This window comes from Pteropus medius, unplaced genomic scaffold, assembly GCF_902729225.1.
Source record: "Pteropus medius unplaced genomic scaffold, Ma_sr-lr_union100, whole genome shotgun sequence".
Lineage (NCBI taxonomy): Eukaryota > Metazoa > Chordata > Mammalia > Chiroptera > Pteropodidae > Pteropus > Pteropus medius.
In genome coordinates this window covers 4,375,966-4,395,405 of record NW_024345479.1, presented here as the reverse complement: position 1 = coordinate 4,395,405, position 19,440 = coordinate 4,375,966, and the positions used below count along the sequence as shown (strand labels likewise).

At 40.4% G+C, this 19,440-nt stretch overlaps 1 protein-coding gene and 2 pseudogenes across 3 annotated transcripts; 1 reads left to right on the top strand and 2 right to left on the bottom strand.

Moving 5' to 3' along the window:
• Positions 1-5,808: 5,808 nt before the first annotated feature.
• ATP5MC1 (ATP synthase membrane subunit c locus 1) lies at positions 5,809-8,845 on the bottom strand. Of its 3 annotated transcripts, none has more exons than XM_039873752.1 (5): positions 8,748-8,845; positions 8,130-8,177; positions 7,160-7,237; positions 6,574-6,749; positions 5,809-6,028 (listed from the first exon to the last, which is right to left on the bottom strand). In XM_039873752.1, the coding sequence occupies exons 2-5, from the start codon at positions 8,166-8,168 to the stop codon at positions 5,914-5,916; spliced, it is 408 nt and encodes a 135-aa protein (XP_039729686.1). In that variant the 5' UTR covers positions 8,169-8,177; positions 8,748-8,845; the 3' UTR covers positions 5,809-5,913. The 3 variants fall into 3 exon arrangements, with proteins under 3 accessions (XP_039729686.1, XP_039729684.1, XP_039729687.1); XM_039873750.1 differs by having other exon boundaries at positions 8,678-8,798; XM_039873753.1 differs by lacking the exon at positions 8,748-8,845 and adding an exon at positions 8,556-8,650.
• Positions 8,846-9,812: 967 nt separating this feature from the next.
• LOC120611327 (uncharacterized) lies at positions 9,813-9,929 on the bottom strand (annotated as a pseudogene).
• A 9,261-nt stretch (positions 9,930-19,190) lies between these two features.
• Positions 19,191-19,309, top strand: LOC120611346 (uncharacterized; annotated as a pseudogene).
• The last annotated feature ends 131 nt before the right edge of the window (positions 19,310-19,440 follow it).

The window sequence follows — 19,440 nt, the reverse complement described above, 5'->3', positions numbered from 1 at the left end:
GTCCCCACCCTCCGCTGCCACAGCAGGGCAGCTCTGGCTCCGCCCACCCCCGCCTCGACCAGCGAGAGGCGCTCTGCAAGAGCGTCCACCCACGGTCCTCCAGGACGGGTAGAGGAGGAGCTAGCCGGAGGAGCCTGGGTTCTAGGCTTGCGTTGGCCCCGCACTTTGCGGGACTGGGTTCTGAGGCGTGCCCCCGGACGCCTAGGTGCAGTTGAGAGCGTAATTCCAATGAATATTTTATTTTCAAGTGTTGAAAGGGGAGGAATATATCCCTTCTTAAGGAGAGCGACCCTCAGACATTCCCATGGAGTAGGATTGGGGATCCAACTTCCTTGTACAGAGGCGCTGACTGAGTTGACTCGCTTAGGGTCCTTGTTGTCCGTCCGAAAGGCTCTGATTTACCTTTCCTCCCTGCACCCACACCCACGGAGGGCAGGCTGCCATTGCCCCCCTGCCCGCAGCAGGACCAAGAGGAAGGAAGAAAAGAATCAACCTGCGAGTGAAAAACGATCTAGTTTTAGAATTTGTTCAATATATATTTATGAAGAGTTTACTAAATGTCAGGCACTGTTGCTAGGCGTTGCCATAGGGATAATGAAACAGACCTAGAGAAGCTTGCTACAGGGAAGAAAATCAGGCCTCCTGACTCCAAGCTCAGTGTTTTTTCTTCCTACAAGTCCTTGAATATACAGGAATCAAGCAAGGGGCTGTGAGTTTAAATCCTGGAAGGATTCCTCAGGACTTCCTTGAAATATGCAAGGTGAAAAATAATATTATGAACTAAAGAAAACAGAAGCCTTCTAAAAGAAAAAGCTTTCCCTTTTCTCCCTAAGAATACAAGCTCATGATCTTACCGGGAAAGCCTTGGGGCCAGATGTGTTTCAGAAATTAGAGTCAATGCAGCTGGACCTGGAGCAGCACCAAGTAACCAAACGTATTGACGTTTCTACAGCAAAGTATGACTATTCATACTAATTTAGGTACATTTGCAAATATTCATACTAATACAAGTACTCTCACTTTGGTTTATATTTTGCTGCCAATTTTTTTTTTTTAAGTCTAGTTTTCACAGCTTTGTGAATTTTCCAGTAAGGAACTATGGACTTGAATGATAATGGTCAATTTTGTTGATAGCTAAAAATTTGGTTTTTTTAGCTGACATTTTTTCAGTGCTTAATGTGTGCCAAGCACTTTGTATACTTTGTCTCATTTATTCCTTTCAAAGACCCTATGAAGTAAATACTATTATTAGTCCGTTCTGACAGAAAAACAGAGGGTTACAGAGGCACTTACATTGGTCACATTGAGAGCAAGTGGCAGAACTGGGGCTGTAAGCCAAATCTATCTGACTCCAGAGAAAAAGTTCTAACCACTATGTAATACTGTCAAAGCTTTGAACTCTCTCACACTTAATCACATTTTCCCTTGTACCAATTATGGTTTTTTGATACCTGTTGCTTCTACCCTCTAACCCCCCAACACACACACCTCACTCTTGGGACTCTAGACCATATATTTATGAATCCAGCATAGGGCCCGGCACAGCGTAGGTACTTAACATGAAGCAAAATGAATCAATACAATATTTTATACAGATTTCGTGTTTTGTTGGCACAGTGTTTTACTACTCTATTATTATCTTTATTACGATGCCAGAATATCTCTGAAAATGTACACAAGAAATGTAACAATGATTGCCTCTGGATGATTTTGTTGCCGACAAGGTGGGCCAAAGGTATATTTGTGTGTCTGTATCTTTTTTACCTTTTAAATGTTGTACTGTGTATTGCCTATGTTTTATTCATTTTTTAAAAGGATTCCAGAATTTTGTTTGACTATTATTAAGATGGTCAAAAGTCAACTCATTGGGTAACCTCACACAAAGAAAAACACCACTCAACAAGCTCCTTCATGACTGCAGAGGTCTAAAGATGGTCCATAGGGTGAAAGCATTCCTGTTTGTCCGCTCCTTACTATTGACCATTGTTTTTCAAGTACAGGGTCCATTACATTAGCAAAGGGGCAATGAACAGAAAAAACTTACCTTAGATCCAGAAAAAAGAGGTTCAAGCTCTTGATCTGTACCATTTTGCAAATATCCAATGTTAGCCAATTTCTGCATCCATAAAATAAATGGTACTATTTCCTACCTCTCAGAGTTTTTCTGAGGATTAAATATGACATTTCCAGAAGTGTTTTATAAAATGGCAAGCACTGTCCAAATAATTGGCACCTCACTTGCCCATGTACCTTCTCCCAGGTACATATTTTCCCTACCTAGAATACTCTTTCCCTCTACTATGCCAGGGGAATTCTCATATATGCCAGGGAAAATACTCATATTTTCCCTACCTAGAATACTCTTTCCCTCTACTATGCCAGGGGAATTCCTAGTTATTTAACTAAGCCTCTTATTCTTCATCAGTAATATTGGTAAAATAATAGTAGCTATAAAAAAGTGATAATGTGATAATGAATGTACAATACCTGGCCAGAGTAAATGTTCAATAATTGTTAACTCCTCTTCAAGGCTGGCTGGAATAATACTTTCTCGGCCAAGCTTTAAAACCTCCAGGCATATTATTATCATCATTTAGTTATTTTAATTACTCCATCCTCTGGAGTAATTCCTACCTTTATTATACCACATACTATTATTTATTTTAGTGGTTTGGTTACTCATCTGTCTAGCTACTAAAAAACACATCCTCTAGGGCAGGAAACATGGAGAACCTATCTTGTATCTCTAAGACCTGACATTCAGTGAGGACTGCAGAAATGGTTAACATCAGAAATGAGGACGTAGTAGCCAATTGCCCTTCCCCTTGGCCATGGATCTTTAGGATTTCACTTCCTCCTCAAATATGCTTATTTTCTTGCCAAAGGGGTGAGCCAAACTTGGCACAAAGAATCTGCAAGCTAATGCCTGAGGGCTGTAGAGGATGGCAGCTAAGCTGCCTTCCAAGGGAACTCCAGCCTCTAAGCTGAGGAAGAGGAAGGACCAGAGAGAGGCTAGCAGAATGTTTTAAGCTGACGTTCCTTAGTCCAGTGCTGATTTTTTCAAGGCAATACCTGGCTGCTTTTCACTGGCAGCTTGGCCAGAGGGCAAGAGTGTACCTTCTGGAGCCCTTTGGGGACAGATGGTACAACTGACTGGTCTTCCTACAAAGACTTGGATCCAAGCCTCTCACCTCCCCAGCACTGGACTGAGCGATCTCTTAATGCAACAAAGTTTAGTAGTACTTTGTTCACGGCAACTAGGCAAGTGCCCTCTCCCCCAAGAACAGAAGCCAGCAAGTGTCCTACGGTCCAGGCCTCTGCTCTAACTTGACCTTCTCTAAAAAGATAAATCATTAAGATCCTTCTTCTCCCCTTCCCCAAAGTTCTGTGTCACACTGCCCTCTGGGCTCAATGTCTTGGGCTCGGTGCCAGTGATAAATGTCATAAATCCTATACTAAAAGGAAAAGTCAGAACTTGGATCCTAGGTATAAACCCCAATGGTAATGAATTGACTAGCCTGGCTGTGGGTGTAGTAGCATTCTCCCTTGTCCCTCTAGGGTTCCATTGGCCACCAACCACATTCCCAACTTTGCTGATTTAGATTTGTAAATCCAGCAATTCCAAGGCTGTTTGGAGCTCACCTGAAGAGAAATTCTTATTAGTCTCTTCTTGGTAAAAGCTGGTTACTGGTGCTTCACAGGAAGGAAAAGGCAACCACCTTCCCTGGGGACTGCTCCTTGATTACTACCAGAGGTTAGTAACCTGGCAAAGATACCAGCTTGACATCCCAAAGGGTTACTGCATTCTGTTTGCATAATAGAATTACCAGTTAATCCACTGTTCCCTTGGTGATATCTCAGCGGCCAGTTAACTTCAGTCTCATTCCTTCTCTTTGGCCCTGAGATTCCTGGGCTCTGCTTCAGATTCTATCACTGGCTTGCTGTGAACAACCTAGAGAGTTACTTAAGGTGAAGAGGCTAAGAAGACAAGCAGCAGATTATGAAAGACGAGTAGTTCTCAACTGAGAGTGATTTTGCCCCACAGCCAGGAGACATTTGTCAATATCTGTTCTTTGGCAATTGGTTGTCACTACTGAGGGAGGTTGCTACTGGCATCTGGTAGGTAAGAGGCAAAAAATGCTGCTAAATACCATACAATGCACAGGATGGCCCCGCAACAATGAATTATCTGACCTTAAATGTGCCAAGGTTGAGAAATCCTTTGGAAGAAGACCTTGACTTGAATGAATGTCAGATGGACTTAGATTAGAGCGGCTGGTCTGCTATATGATCTTGAGCATGTCACTGAACTTGTACAAACCTTAGATGAGTCAGCCCAGAGATAAGAACACAGGTTCTGGAGTTTGAATCCAATTTACTAACCAGCTGTGTGACCTTCTCGGGATGCCTCAGGTCTCTGAACCTGTTTCCTTACCTATAAAATGACTTATTTCATAGGGATTTTGGAAGTTAATCACGGAAAGTGCTTAGCAATGCGCGGGACATGCAAGTGCTCAAATGTTAGCTGATGTTATTACAACACAGGCCTCCTTGCAACATACGGCATTGTTCATTGTAATTTCTACTCTGATGATGCCTGACTCCTTCAGGGGAAGGACCTTAGATTTCTTTGCCTCCCCGAAGATTCCTAGGAGAATGCTTAGTACCTAAATACCTGCATGATTCTTTAAATTCCATATAAATTGAATCCATCTTTTTTGGTGTTAACTCACATTTTTGGTGTTAACACTAATTAGGAATGTTTTTGATTTCACTATTTCACAGAAATTTTGTAACAACTTGAGGTATAAGGTTTTTACAAAATGGGTCCCACTTATAAGTTATTACTCCTTTGAAACCATCCAATTTGAGAGAGACCATGTCTCCCAGCACCTCTGTGCTCATTCTGTTTATGTTTTGCTCCTGCTAAGGCTTATGGAAGCAGCAGCTGTGGATATATTCAGCTTAGCTTTCTCTTACCTGGCCTGTGGGTCCCCACTTTAGCCAAGTGAGAGAGACTGCTGGGCAAAGACTTTGAGACCACAAGGAAGGTGCTTCACGAAGTTCTCTCTCTCGGCAATTTATTAGTTGCCCCCTCCTGCCCCCGCCAAAAGCCTGCCCTTTTTATCCCTAGCAAAGCTAGGATGGCAAATTCTCCAAGAACAGAGACTATGTGCCTCGCCTGTTTTATTCAAGAACATCTTGGCACTCTAAGAAAGGATAATTGAGAAGGAAAATGAAATTTACAAGTGGGGCTGAATGCAGGTGGATGGAGGGCAACCTCTATTGCTAACATGCTATACAACTTCTTCGGGACTAAGTTTCCTTGTCTGTGCCAATTGTGTGGCCAAAATGAAAAGAGGTGGGACAGCATAAAGGGTTAGGCTGGCCTGAGGTGGAATCCCCAAGTCTGCTACTTACCAGCTTTGTGATGTTGGACAAGTTATTTTGCTTCCCTAAGCCTTAGTTCCCTTATTTGCAAAAGTCTGATCATTGTACTTGTAATTCATAGGGTTGTTGAGATAACATAAAACACTTGGTATAAAGCTTAGTGCAAATTAAACCCTTCAAAAATATTACCTATTATTATACTAAATTTGAAGAGGAAAAGCACCAATTATAATTACTTAGACAAATCCAGGTTCCCCCTGGGAGAAAAAGAGAATCTCATGTTCTTACAGTCATGGCAGTGCTACTTCTCAGCCCTGAGGAGTTCCTAATCACCAATGGCTGACCCAGCTCCATTTTCGTCATCCCACCTTTCCACCAAGACCCTCCCCAAGGGCAAAGGACAGAGGCGCAGGCATATGGGTTTAGACAAATGTTGTATTTAATAGTAAAGCTTAGCATACTCCAGCACCAGCATGGCCTGGAGTTGAAGCAGCAGGGATGGGTAGGTGACCCCCCCGAGCCTTACATGGCGAAGAGGATGAGGAAGGCGACCATCAAACAGAAGAGCCCCATGGCTTCAGATAGGGCAAAGCCCAAAATGGCATAGGAGAAGAGCTGCTGCTTGAGAGACGGGTTCCTGCCAGGGACAGAGATCGATGGAAAGGAAGAGGTGAGGGCATGGGAGGTGGCGGAGGACACAGGTAGGTTAAGTGATGGGGAGTGCTGAAACTGGGAGAGGGCCTAGCCTGCATATATCCTGGGAATTTGGACAGGCAAGCAGAATACCAACATGGTAAGTTTAAGTGAGCCAGGTCGGCATATATTTAAATTCTGTCTCAGAGAAACAACAGAGGTTTCTCCTCTCCTCCTAGAAAAAATAGGCGGTAGATGAAATCAACCAGAAGCTAGAGGGATCTCCTCTTGCTGAGGGTTCCCCCAAATAGGTAGACTTTATGGTGGGAGATGCTCTAGGCCAGTGGTCTCCAACCTTTTTGGCACCAGGGACTGGTGCTCATATGAATCTAATGCCTGATGATCTGAGGTAGAGCTGAGATGGTGATGCTAGTACTGGGGAGCAGCTGCAAAGACAGATGAAGCTTCGCTTGCTCGCCCACCACTCACCTTCTGCTGTGTGGCCTGGTTCCTAACAGGCCATGGACCGGTACCAGTCCCCAAACTTACCTGGCATAGCCAATGATCAAGCTGCCAAACACTGTTCCAATGCCAGCTCCTGAACCAGCCACACCCACTGTGGCGGCCCCAGCACCAATAAACTTGGCTGCTGTGTCAATGTCCCGGGAGACAACACTGGTCTGGAACTCCCGTCTGGCCACCTGGAGTAGGGAGCTGTAGGAAGGCTAGAAGGAGGGGGAGAGAGAGGGAAATAGAGAAGGAGAGAGAGGAAGACAGAGAGAAAGGAGATAGTGAGGCACAAGGACAGGTGGCTGACTCCAGCTCCTTCACCCCACCCACCTGAGCTCAGAAACTGTTGGCAGACTGCCTGGCAAATACAGAAACGCTTGGACTGCAGAGCATGCTGGGAATTAGGCTTAGGGACCATTTTTAGACAGGGCTAGGGAAATTGCAAGCATTAGGGCAACCTTACTTTTGCAAGTTTCTCACCTGGAGTGCTCGTCTTGGGGGTGCTTAGAACTATTAAAGCACCACAGAGTCTCTAACTCTCCTTTTATTTTGGCCTAAAGGCAACTCAACTAATTTGAAGGACCTCTGTCTGTGGAAATTCATAAGAGGGCCCATACTTCCTTACCTGTTCAGATGAGATCTCTGGCCTACTCAGGAAGGAGGCAGACACGGGTCTGATTAGACCCCTGGTGCAACAGCGGATCTGTAAAATCAGAAAGACATCCTCTCAAATCAGTCAAAAAACAACAAAAAAAACCCCTAAATGTTGAGCTTCTGTCAAAAATGACTACATATATTATAAACAGGAAAAGTCCAATGTATTTCAAGGTCAATTAACGTATTCCTGTTTGTATCAACTAGGCTGCCACCACACACTGTCTTGAGACCCTAGTATTTTCAGCAGCGGCAATTTTCCTGTTTAAAACTGGGTACGAAAGTTCACCTCTATGGGCAGAGCCCTAATCAGTATCCCAGAATGGAACAAAAATCAAACTAGATACAGGAAGAGTTTATACTCAGATCACCAAAAGAATCAGAAGGGGGAAATCTCATTTTGCTAGAACAGTATTCACTGTTACAGACCCCAAATGGAGTGAACCAGTAAGCCTGGTGAGGCTTCTGAAAACAGCCATCTAAGCAGAGCCCTTTGTAACATGGCTTTCTTGAAATATTTTTTAGTGCAGTGGTTCTCAAACTTGGCTGAACATTGGAATCACCTGGGGGGAGTTTTTTAAAATACAGATACATGGGTTCCACTCCCCCATTCCCGAGTCCGTGCAGCCAGGGCATCAGTACTTTTTAAAGCTCCCTAGTTAGTCCAGTGTGTAGCCAAGGTAAAGGATCACTGCTTCAGTAGGCTATCTTACTATGGCCAAGCCAGACTGTGGGTAAAGGTCAGATTCAGACCCTGACCACATTCTCAAGTCAAGATAGCTTAGTTTACAGATCCAAATAAACAGGATTAACTGCATCACATCCTAAAACCTCCCTAAAGAGCCAACATCATCAGGATGCCAAGCTCCTCGCAGTTCATTCATTAAACATTGCTAGCTCTCACACTTGGCACTACAGAGCACCCCGAAGCAGCAGCTTACCAAAGCCGGAGAAATGAGTAGTGCTCCGGTGGTCTGCATTTTTTCAGTCTGCAGAGGAAAAAATATTCCATTGATAGTCTAATTATTTCCGTATAGTGGCGACCTTCGGTCGTACCCCTCACCCCTGCCCGTCCTCCCTGGACCACGCTCTTCCTTGCACCGTGTCCCAGCTGAGGAGGGCATTAGAGGTCAGAGGGACAGCGCGAACTCCCCAGTCCACCACTTTCAACCCGGCGGGTCTGCAAAGGAAAGTCATGGAGATCGGAAGTGGAGGAAGGAGGCCGGAGCCCCAAGAGGAAAATGTAGCGAAAGATGGTCTCCTGGGAAGATAGGAGGCCGATAATGAGCAGGTGGCGTGCACAGTCCTGCCCATTTTACACAGCTGTCCTCCGCCTGCCTCAGCCGGGACAGTTAATCGCTCATTACCGTTGGTAATTAATTGTGAAGGCTATAGATGCCCATCGTCTCTCCCAGTTCTGGGGGCAAATGCCCCTCTACACAGTGCAGCCCATACCCCTGCCAATCGCTGGCTCCCAGCCCCAGGTCACCTGCACTCCCACTGCCCTGCTGCCCTTGCTCAGACCACGGCGCTCGCCCCGCTCAAGGTGACTGACTCACCCCACAGCTTTAGCTCTAGGTCTCAGCGCTCGGCTTCCCCACCCACGTGTCCCAGGGTCCCCCCATTCTCATTGGCCGCAATCCCTCCGCGTTCCCATTGGCTAACGTCCTCAATTCCTCCTTTCTTATTGGTCTTCCGCAGCTTCTTCCTCTCTCTCCACAGGAGCTTCGTGGCAGCTCCCGCCTCCATGCGGGTAAAGGCGGGGTTTTCCTTCGAGATCTGGCTTCCTATTGGTTGATCCCTGAAAATCTCGACCATAGAGTCGGCGAGACTCAGAGTTTCCATAACCTCCCGCACAAAATGGCGACTAAGGTGGCAGCCGCAGAAAAAGGCGTGAGATGACCGGAAGCCTTACGCAGACAGACACATGACCTTGGACCTGAGCCTTCATTCGGGCGCTCGGGCTTTGAGCGTTGCATGTCGGGATTTGTAGTCGGGTAGTAGGCCCCAAGGACGGCTGAGATCCCGCGAGATGTTCCTTCCGGAGCTGGGGGAGCCAACGCCTTTGCAGCAATTCCCGCGCTGGTGATTTGTGGAAAGCTTGCTTTCGCCAGGAAGAGTAAAGGCCGCCCACTGGCCTTGAAAGTTCGCTGGTGGGCCAGCACGGCTCTGTGGTCTTACGCTGGTGTTCAGCAGTCATGCACTAATAACCAGATAGGGTTTTTTTTAAGTTTTTTTTTTTTTGTATTGTGTAAACAACGTTCTAAGGATAAAACAGTGACTACCTGATAGAAAAAAGAGCAATGGATAGGAATAAGGAATTCACTAAGGTATTATAAGTTGAAGGAAAGAATGTTCAACTTCACTAGTCGAAGAAATAGAAGTTTAAACGCAACATTTCTCACTTATCAAAAGAGCAGAGTTCTCATTGATGTGAGCCAGGCAATATCCTATACTGCTGATGAGAATATGAATTGGAAAACCTTTCTTGAAAGCAATTTGACAATGTTCATGGAAAGGCTATGGTCCATTCTCTTTGACCCAGATTTTTTTTTTTTTTGGCAACCCTTGGTTGACCTCACAGACTGCAAGAACCTCGTCAGTTTATAATCCTTTATTTTTTAGGCCTACAGCACCCGGTCTTCCTAAGGTGGTCTATCCAAGTACTAACCAAGTCCGGCCCTGCTTAACTTCCAAGATCAGATGGGATGGGGCTTGTTCAGGGTGGCATGGCGGTAGATCCCAGAAATCCTTAAGAAATAGCCTTTAAACTCTCCATCCTCTTTGACTCTGGAATGTCATTTCTGTTAAACTATCCTGAAAAAATAATCGGAAATGCAAAGATTCTATTGAAAGGATGTGCATTGCAGAGCTTATTGAAATTGGAAACAAGCAAATGGTAAATGGTTAAATTATGATATCTTCACTTAATGAAATAAGCAGATATTTAAAATCAGAAGGAAATTTTCATGATTTCATGATGTAAGACTTGGAAAACTAGCATCGTGAAAAAACGTGGAAAATAGAAAAAACAAAGTATTAATAGTTAATTCTGGACAATATAATAAGCTTGGTTTATGAGTATATTAAATTTATAATTGAAACATTAAAGATTATACTAATCTGGAGAGTCTGGACTCTTAGGAAAACACTGTAAGATGAAGGAAACAAGATATCCTGCCAGCATGATATAATGGAAAGAGTGTTGAGTTTTCAAATCACGCAAACTTGAGTTCCTAACATGGCTCTACCACATAACTTAATGTGTACCTCAGAGCAGATTACCAAATCTCTCTTGATTGTAGTGTTACCATTTATTGCGGCCTCACCATATGACAAGCATTCTGTTAGATGCTTTCACCTGTTATATAATTTAGTCCTTACGAACACTCTTTAAATGAGTATTATTTTATCCCCTTTTACAGATTACCCCATTTTACAGAACATCTCTCTCCAGTTTGGCATATTTGGTAAGAGGAAAGGTCAGTATTTGAACCCAGGTTTGTCTGGATCCAAAACACAAGCTCTTAACCATTAGTTTGTAGGCCTCCCTAAAACTGAGGAACCTGTAAAACAGGGTTAATACTATTTACCTTATAGAAATATGAGATAAAATAAGTGCCAGACATATGTTGGTACCTGGTGAATGTTCCCTTTCTGTTATTGCTCTAGGATAGATTATGTTTTCATATGGATCATCCCTGACTTTGTCTGCATGTATTAATTTTTTTTTCACATACAGATTTGTCACATAGTTCTACACATAACATACATTCAAAGGTGTCAAATTTATCCTGTGATGTACTGGAAATCAGGCTTTTCAGTGTCATGTTTAGAATGTGAATTTTGGAGTTAAACAATCGGGGTTCAAATTCTGGCACTGCCACTACTGTGTGAGGGCAAGGTTCTAAACCTCTCTGACTGTCTTCATCTATAAAAGGGAGAAATCCCTTTTTCAACAGGGTTATTATAAGGAGTATATGATATAGTATGTGTGGAAGTGCTTTTTTAAGTATTGAGGTAAAAAGTAATGGTAAACCAGGAGAGGCTGTGAGAAATGGAAGGCAGTTGGGAAGCCTCAAGTCCTGACCTGACATCTCGAGGGTTATGCCAGCTGACTCGGAGAAGGCCAAATGACTTCTGTGGGAACTCTGAGAGGATTCCTGAGTAGGCAGAAATGCTTTTTTGAAGGAGTCAAAGGACAAACTTCTGGACAATAAGCCAGCAGTTCCCTCCCTCGGAGGCATTTCTAACTCCGTTCGAAACCTACCTCTTCCATCTAGAGTCTTATCTCAGATCTCTCTTTTCCTTCAAGCCCAGTTCCTCATGCTTTCTTTAGGAATTCAAGTCAACAAATTTTTTGAGTGGGTAACAGTTCCAAGCACTGTACTTGGTGCTTGGAGTACACAGATGAATAAGACCAGTCTCAGTCCTAAAGAAACTCAAAACTAGCAAGAAAATAAATGTGTGAACAAGTAATTAACTATTATGTTAATAAGCACTACAAGAAAACTACCTGCAAAATATAAAGAAGGGAGGGATTAACTTCATCTGGAGAGAACCAAGAAAGACCTTTTGAAAAAGTGCTTTCTAGGCTGAAGATAGTTTCAAGGATAAATATAAGTCAGTTAGCTATATCAAGGAAAAAGGTCAGAATGGATGAGGCTATTCTAGGCAGAGTGAACAACAAGTATTTAAAAAAAAACAAACAAACAAAAACACAGAGGACCTGAAACTAATATAATGTTGAGTGTCAATTGTATTTGAAAAAAAAGAAAAAAAAGATAAAGCATAAAAAAAATAGTGCTTAGAACATAAAAAAACACCCACAGACGAGAGTTGGTATATCCAATCTTAGATTAATCAGCCATGGCCAGGGGACAACACAAATATGATCGCTGCACTTCCATTTCTGTCAATATGACTAGCTAGACTAAATATTCTGAAAATCCTCCTGCCATAACACATAAAAATGCTACATAAAATATAACAAATATATTTTTAAGAGTAGAGCCTTGTTATTGACAGCTATAAGTAAATGTATTCTATATATTATGTCCAAATTACCAATTTCCCATAATCTGAAACAGGATCTCTGCTCAAAGACCCAGCTGGTGATGATATGTTCCATAACAACAATAGTAACAACATAAAAGGACTTTTTTTTTTAGGAGGGGGCAGTTAGGGGAAGGAGAGAAATGATTCATGGTCATAAATGCTAGCTTTTAAATGTGTAGCTGAGCTCACAAGAAAGTAAGGAAAGTCTTTAGAGACCCAAAACAGAGAACCTAAACCTAAAACCAAAGTAGTAAACATGTAATATTGAAACCGGAGGGCAACTGAGTCTCGGTCTCATAATGCCTGCGTTGCTCAGCCAATAGACCAACACAGGGGCTGGGATATTTAGAGTTAGTGTTTATTGTCAGAGCACCAGTTATCTGAGAAGGCAGCAGGTTAACACCTTCGAAGCTGCTTTCCTTTCTCAGTCTTGCTTAGGGTATTTAAGGGAAAATCTGGGCATTATTCCCTGGACTACGTGACAGTTGGGGGGAGGTCTGTTGTGCTTCATGAGCGGTTCCTCTGGCAACGTGGTTGGTGTTAGCAACCCAGGAACAAAGATGGGAGTAGTCTGGAAAGAATGCTGGACCAGGATTGTGATTGGTGAGGGCATTGGTAAGGGCAAAAAGTTTCAGGGCAACTTTCTATGGCAGGGGACATTCTAAGCTCTGGATCAAGCCACTGGGGACTATTGTTAACCTATAGGGCAAGGAAAAGTGAAGCCAGGGATGCTGTGACGCCTCTACTACGGGGGTCCCAAGTGGGCCCTTCTTCACTATTAAACTGAAGCCACCATGGCTGGGAATATGGTAGGGTAGAGAAAGGGGGGTTCAGTCACAGAAAGTTTGAGTAGCTTTAGTTTTAATCCTCCAGGGGGACAGAAGGGTTTGTGGCCCATACAAGATGGAGAGTTGGAATTGAAATTTCCAAATAAAGCTAAAATCCTCAAAAGGCTTTGATGGATGGACTTTAAAAAAATCCATCCACAGGTAGGTAACAAAGAAGTGTGTCTGCCTGTTCCTGAGAACTACAGGACTATATGTTGGTTTTGTATCCAAATGTGTATTCTGTGGTCCAGGAACGCCCAAGCTAAGGCTTGGCATTAAAAGTGGTTTTGGATTAGGGATGTCCCTCGGCTGAAACAATGTAAAGCTCCTCTGGATCCATGAAGGAGTCCCACAACAGCTGAAAAGTGATCTCTATAAAGAATCCACAATGAGCAAGGATCATCAAATATAACAGACAACAAGAACTTCAGATAGCACAACTTTCAGATGGCAACTCAACTATGAAAGAGGCAGTATAATGCCATGATTAAGGATATAGACTTTAAAGCCAGACTGCCTAAATTCTAGGCAAAGCTCTCTACTTACTATCCAGATGATCTTGGGAAAAAGTTGATTAACTTCTCTGTGTTTCCATTTTATTATACAGGATTATTTTGTGAATTAAATGAATTAATATTTATATAGTACCTAGAACAATGTTTGGCACATAGTAAGGGTTATAGAAGCATTTGTTATTGTTTAATGAAATATGTTTACAATGATTAAGAAAATAAGGAATAAAAAAAGATCAAGATGATATCAAAAAGAATTTGAAGATTTGAAAAATAAATAAATGGAACTTTTAAAAATTAAAAATATAACAATTGAAATTAAGAGAAAACTTAATGGATAGGTTAAACAAGAGAGTATTGACAGCTGAAGGAAATTAGCAAACTGGAAAATAGATGTGAGGAAATTATTCAGAGTAAAGCATAGAGAAATAAAAGATCAAAAATATGAAAAGGAGTTAAGAGACAGGGAAGGCAGAATGAAACCTAACATCCTTCTAATTCAAATATTAGAAGGAGAGAATAGAATGGGAAAGAGGTAATATTTGAAAATATAATGGCTGAGAAATTTCCGGACTGATGAAAGACATGAATCATCTGGTTTAGGAATCTCAGCAAATCGCAAATAGGACAATTACTTTGAAAAAAATTACACTTAGTCTCATCCTAGTGAAATTATTGACCACTCTGCAAAGAGAAGATATTAAAAGCTACCACAGAGAAAAAAATTTTACAATGGAAAGTTTCACTGATAAGGTAACATTTGAACAAAGACTTGAGGAGAGGGAATAAGGTATAAGCCTATCTGGAAAGAAAGTGTTCCAGGCAGAAGACAACAGCAAGTGCAAAGACCCTGTGGCAAAAGCATGATTAATATATTCTAGGAATAGCAAGGAGCCAGTTTGAATAAAGAGGAGACATTAAGAGGAAGAGTCATTGGAAATAGAAATCATAGAGATAATTGTGGCAGTGTTGGGGATAGTGGAGGAAGCCTTGTAATGTTGGCCTTAAAAGAATTTTGGCTTTTACTCTGAGTAAAATGGTGACCCATTAGAGGATTTTGAGTAGAGGAGCGACATAGTCTGACTTACGTTTTAAAAGGATAATTCTGAGAATAGAGTATTGAGGTGGAGGTGAGGAGACAAGGTGACAAGAAGGGATGCCAGTTGAGATTATTGTAATAATCCGGATAAGAGATTATGTAACTTGGACCAAGACGGTAGCAGTGGAAGTGGTAAGACATTATAAGAATCTGGTTTTATTTTAAAGGTAGTGGCAACATAATTGCTATTAATGGATGATGAGGATGTGAGAATGAGAGGCATTAAAGATGACTCCAAGATTTTTACCCTAAACAGCTGGAATAATGGAGTTGTGATTAATGGAGATAATGTTGACTGTGATTAAAGCAAGGTTGTTGTTGTTGTTGCTGTTGTTTGAAAAGTGTTATTAGGATTTCAATTCTGCCATATTACATTTGAGGTACTGTTAGACACTCAAATGAAGATGATAAGTATGCATTTGAATATATGAGTCTGGGGTCCAGGAGAAGTCTGGGCTTGAAGTATATATTTGGGAATTGTCAGTAAATAGTTGGCATTTAGCATGCTGAGACTGAATGAGATCATCAAAGAAAAGTGTATCCCACCTACACACATCATAGGCAAACTGTCAAATACAAAGACAAATTGAGAAACTTGAAAACAGCAAGAGGGAAGTGATTAATTATGGACCAGGGATCCTTGATAATATTAACAGCTGATTTCTAACCAGAAACTAAAGGTCAGAAGGCAGTGGGATAACATATTCAAAGTGTGGAAGCAAAAGGATTGTCAGTCAAAAATTCTATATCTAGCAAAACTATGCTTCAGAAATCTATGGGGAAAATTAAGATATTCCGAGATAAACAAAAACTGAGAAAATTTCTTACTAGCAGAGCTGCCCTACAAGAAATACTAAAGAGAGTCCTTCAGGCTGAATTTTAGGACACTAAACAAGTAATTCAAATTCACATAAAGAAATAAAGAGCACCAACAAATGTAAATATATAGGTAAATATAAAAGATAATATGAACATATTTTTCATAACTCTTTTCCTCTTCTATATTATTTTAAAGACAATGACATAAAGTAATAATTATAAAGTTATATTAACAGGGTTTATAACATCTAAAGATGTAATTTATGTAATAATAATAGTACAAAGGAGAAGGGAGGGAATGAAGCTATATTGGAGTAGAGTTTTTGTATACTATTGAAATTAAGTTAGTCTTAATCTGTACTAGGTTGTTTTAGGTTAAAATGTTAATTGTAATCTCCAGGGAAACCATTAAGAAAATAGCTAAAAAATACAGTAAAACAAACAAAGGAATTTTAACAACATACCAGGAATATCTCTTTGACACAAAAGAAGAAATTTACAACTATGTGCAAATTAAACAATATGGTCCAAAATAATCAATGGATCAAAAAAGAAATCACAAGTGAAATTAGAAAATACTTTGAGATAAATGGAAATGAAAACACAATGTACCAAACTTTATAGCATGCAGCTAAAGGTGTGCTTAGAAGTACATTTACAGCTGTAAACAATATGGAGAAAAATATATCCAAGTTGTATGTAAATACATTTTAATGGCATATTACAACTCCTAGACAGAAAGAGAGAGAAATGGAAAAATCTAACAAATACATCTGTTAACAATGATTTTCTCTGGGTTTTTAGGTTATAAGGTAACAAATGTTTTAATTAATCTATTTTTTTACTTTTCTACATTTTCTAAAATGTATATAGAGAGTATATATCACATATATTGAAAATCAAATATAAATTAACAATAAAAATATATCTTTTGGTTCAAGGTTAAAAAAATAATAAGGAAGGAGCTTTGGATGCCCCAATATTAAGAGGTCAGGAAAATGAGGAGAAATGACAAAGGAGTCTGAGAAGAAATGGCTAATGAAGTAGAAGAATAATTAAGGCCAAGCGGTGTCTTGAAAGTCAAATGAAGAAAGTGTTTGAAGGAGGAGGGAGTGATCAACTGTTTCATATGCTGCTGACAGGCCAAATTCGATGAGAACTAGTCTTGACTTGTGGATGTAACAACCTGGATGTAACTGATGAACTTAACAAGAGAAGTTTTGTGTATTGATGAGAGTGAAGGCCAATTAGAGTGGGTTTAAGAACACAGTTATTTGTTACCATTTTATATGGCTATTTAACTAAAACTTACTTTGAAAATTGGTAATTAAAGGAAAATAAGCATTTATTTTGCCTGTCTCGTAGAAACTGTTTTTTAGCATAATCAATTAACAATATTTTGTAAACCCCATGAAACTGTTGATTCGGGCAGACTGTTAACTGATTTAAAACCAGGAGAATGAGCAGATAGGGAGCTGGTGATTCATGTAGTACCAAAGTGACAACACACACGTTACTTTCTAGTCACCAGGGGGAATGTAATTTATAATGGAGGGGTTAGGCTTTCCTCACCCCGAATCAGTGGCCAATTGTATTATCACAATAGGTGTGTCAGCAGATATTGTTTTTTTTAATGATGAGATTCAATATTTAGTATGTAACATCATCTGTCATGCATCTACTCAAAGTCATTTAACTTGAATCCATTATACCTTTAGATCTAACTTTCATTTATAAGAAATTCAGGTGATAAGGGAACAAACTAAACAATGCCATGAGAGAACAACCAGACAAATTCAGAAGGTAGGACATCTGATCTAGTCCGTTTGACAAGTCAGTGTCATGAAAAGAGATTTTGCCAGAAGACCAGATGTAATGTATAGCTATTGGTTAGACACTGGTATGAACAAACCAGTTATAAAGGACATTTTTGGGATAATTGGGGAAAAATTTAATTATGGTTTAGGTATTGGATGAGATGAAAATTTTCCAATTTGGAATGGCAGAGATGATTAATTGATAAAAAGTGATTAAAAAGTGATATGTACAATATGATTGCATGTTGATTTAAGAAACCTATACATTAAAAATATGTATATAAAAAACAGCTCTTACTGTAATTTTATTATTAACATTGGAACTCGTAGCATGGTAAGAATATGATGTTTTCATTTTATTATTTTTGCTTATCTACATTTTCTAAATTTCTACAATTCTTGTATATTTCTTCCAAAATAACAGATTATTTAAAAACATATTGTAAAATAGTGAATAAAAACACTGAGAATGAAAAAAATTAGAGAATAGCAGGGGAGGACTAAATGTCATTCTTTTAAGGAATTTTGCTATAAAGGGGAACAGAGAAATGAAGCCAGAGAAGGAAGTGGGGTCAAGTGAAGTTTTCTTTAAGAGAAAAAATAGCAGCATGGTTTTATGCTGAAAGCAACAGAGATGAAAAAAATGATGGTAAAAGAGGCAAAGGAGGAGTTCTGAAGCAATGCTTTTAAGTAGGCAAGAGAAGCTGCTTTATAACTGTATTAATATCTATACATTAATAAAGTGTTCGACTCATGAAGAGACTATAATTCTAAACTATATGCGTATAATAACATGCACGTAAAGTGAAACGACAGAATTATAAGGAGAAATTCAGAATTTCACCTTCATGGTGGGAGATTTAACACTTCTCTGTCAGTAATTGACAGATCTAATAGTCTAATAATTAACTATTAGGATATAGAAGATTTGAGCAACACAATTAATGACCTTTATTTATTGAACTTATATAGACTTCTGCACTCAGCAATTAGAGAGTACACATTCTTTTCAAGCACACATGAAACACTTAAAAAAATTGACCGCTAAGCCACAAGACAAGATTCAATAAATACTGAAGAATCAATATCACATAGACCATATTCCCTGACCGCAATGAAATTAAGAAATCAAACGTTAAAAACCATGCATTTAGACAAACAACAACAACAACAAAGCCTTTTGAATGTGACTGTTGGAGTCCGTACCGTGAATGGAAGGGAAATATCTAGAGAAGGGAATTGAAGACTCATAGCCAGGCAGATACCATAAGAGGTCTCCAATACATTCTAGGCCACTTATGCAGTGTGTATGCACCTGCGCACACACCCACACTCTCCCAGACACCTTTCTCTCCAGATAGCCTAAGATGACCCCCGCCAAGCATGACTCAACTATCTCAAGGACAACCACAACTCATCTTTGTCCCAAAGTTATAATCATTTATGTCCATCCAGCTACTAACCAGAGGCAACATCACGAGGTGGCTGTTCTCCAAATATATAATCTCCTAGTGAAGTCTAGTCTTCTAGTTCAGGCTCAGTCTTACCTTGGTGTGGCTCCACATCATCTTATCATTTATGGACTAAACAATAGATATAACTGCACCTCCCCCAACCTGTGCTCACTTGGGCTTCCTTCCAAGCAGCAAGGATCTTAGATGGTGCAAGGATCAGGACAGACTCATGGACACTTTGTTCATTCAGGCAGGTGTAGCGCTAAGTCCTTTTTGAGTACCTAGGTTCATTGCATTTCATTTTGTTCATAACTTAGATCTTTAGTCTAAGGATCTCAGTCATTATCTTTGCACAAATTCTTCCAAGTTCCAGCCCAATTACTCCCCCTCTGTCTTATGATTAAGAAAGTAAAGTTATCTACAGCCATGTCACCCTGAACGTGCCCGATCTCATCTGATCTCAGAAGCTAAGCAAGGTCGGGCCTGGGTAGTACTTGGATGGGAGACCACCTAGGAAGACCAGGTACTGAAGGTGTTTAAAAAAAATAAACAAATAAAAAAGAAAAATAAAAAAGAAAAGTCAAATGGTACGAATATATTTTTAAATCAATTTTGCATCTCCCAGCATTTTGCTTACTAAGCATGTTCATTTAATTTTATTGACTC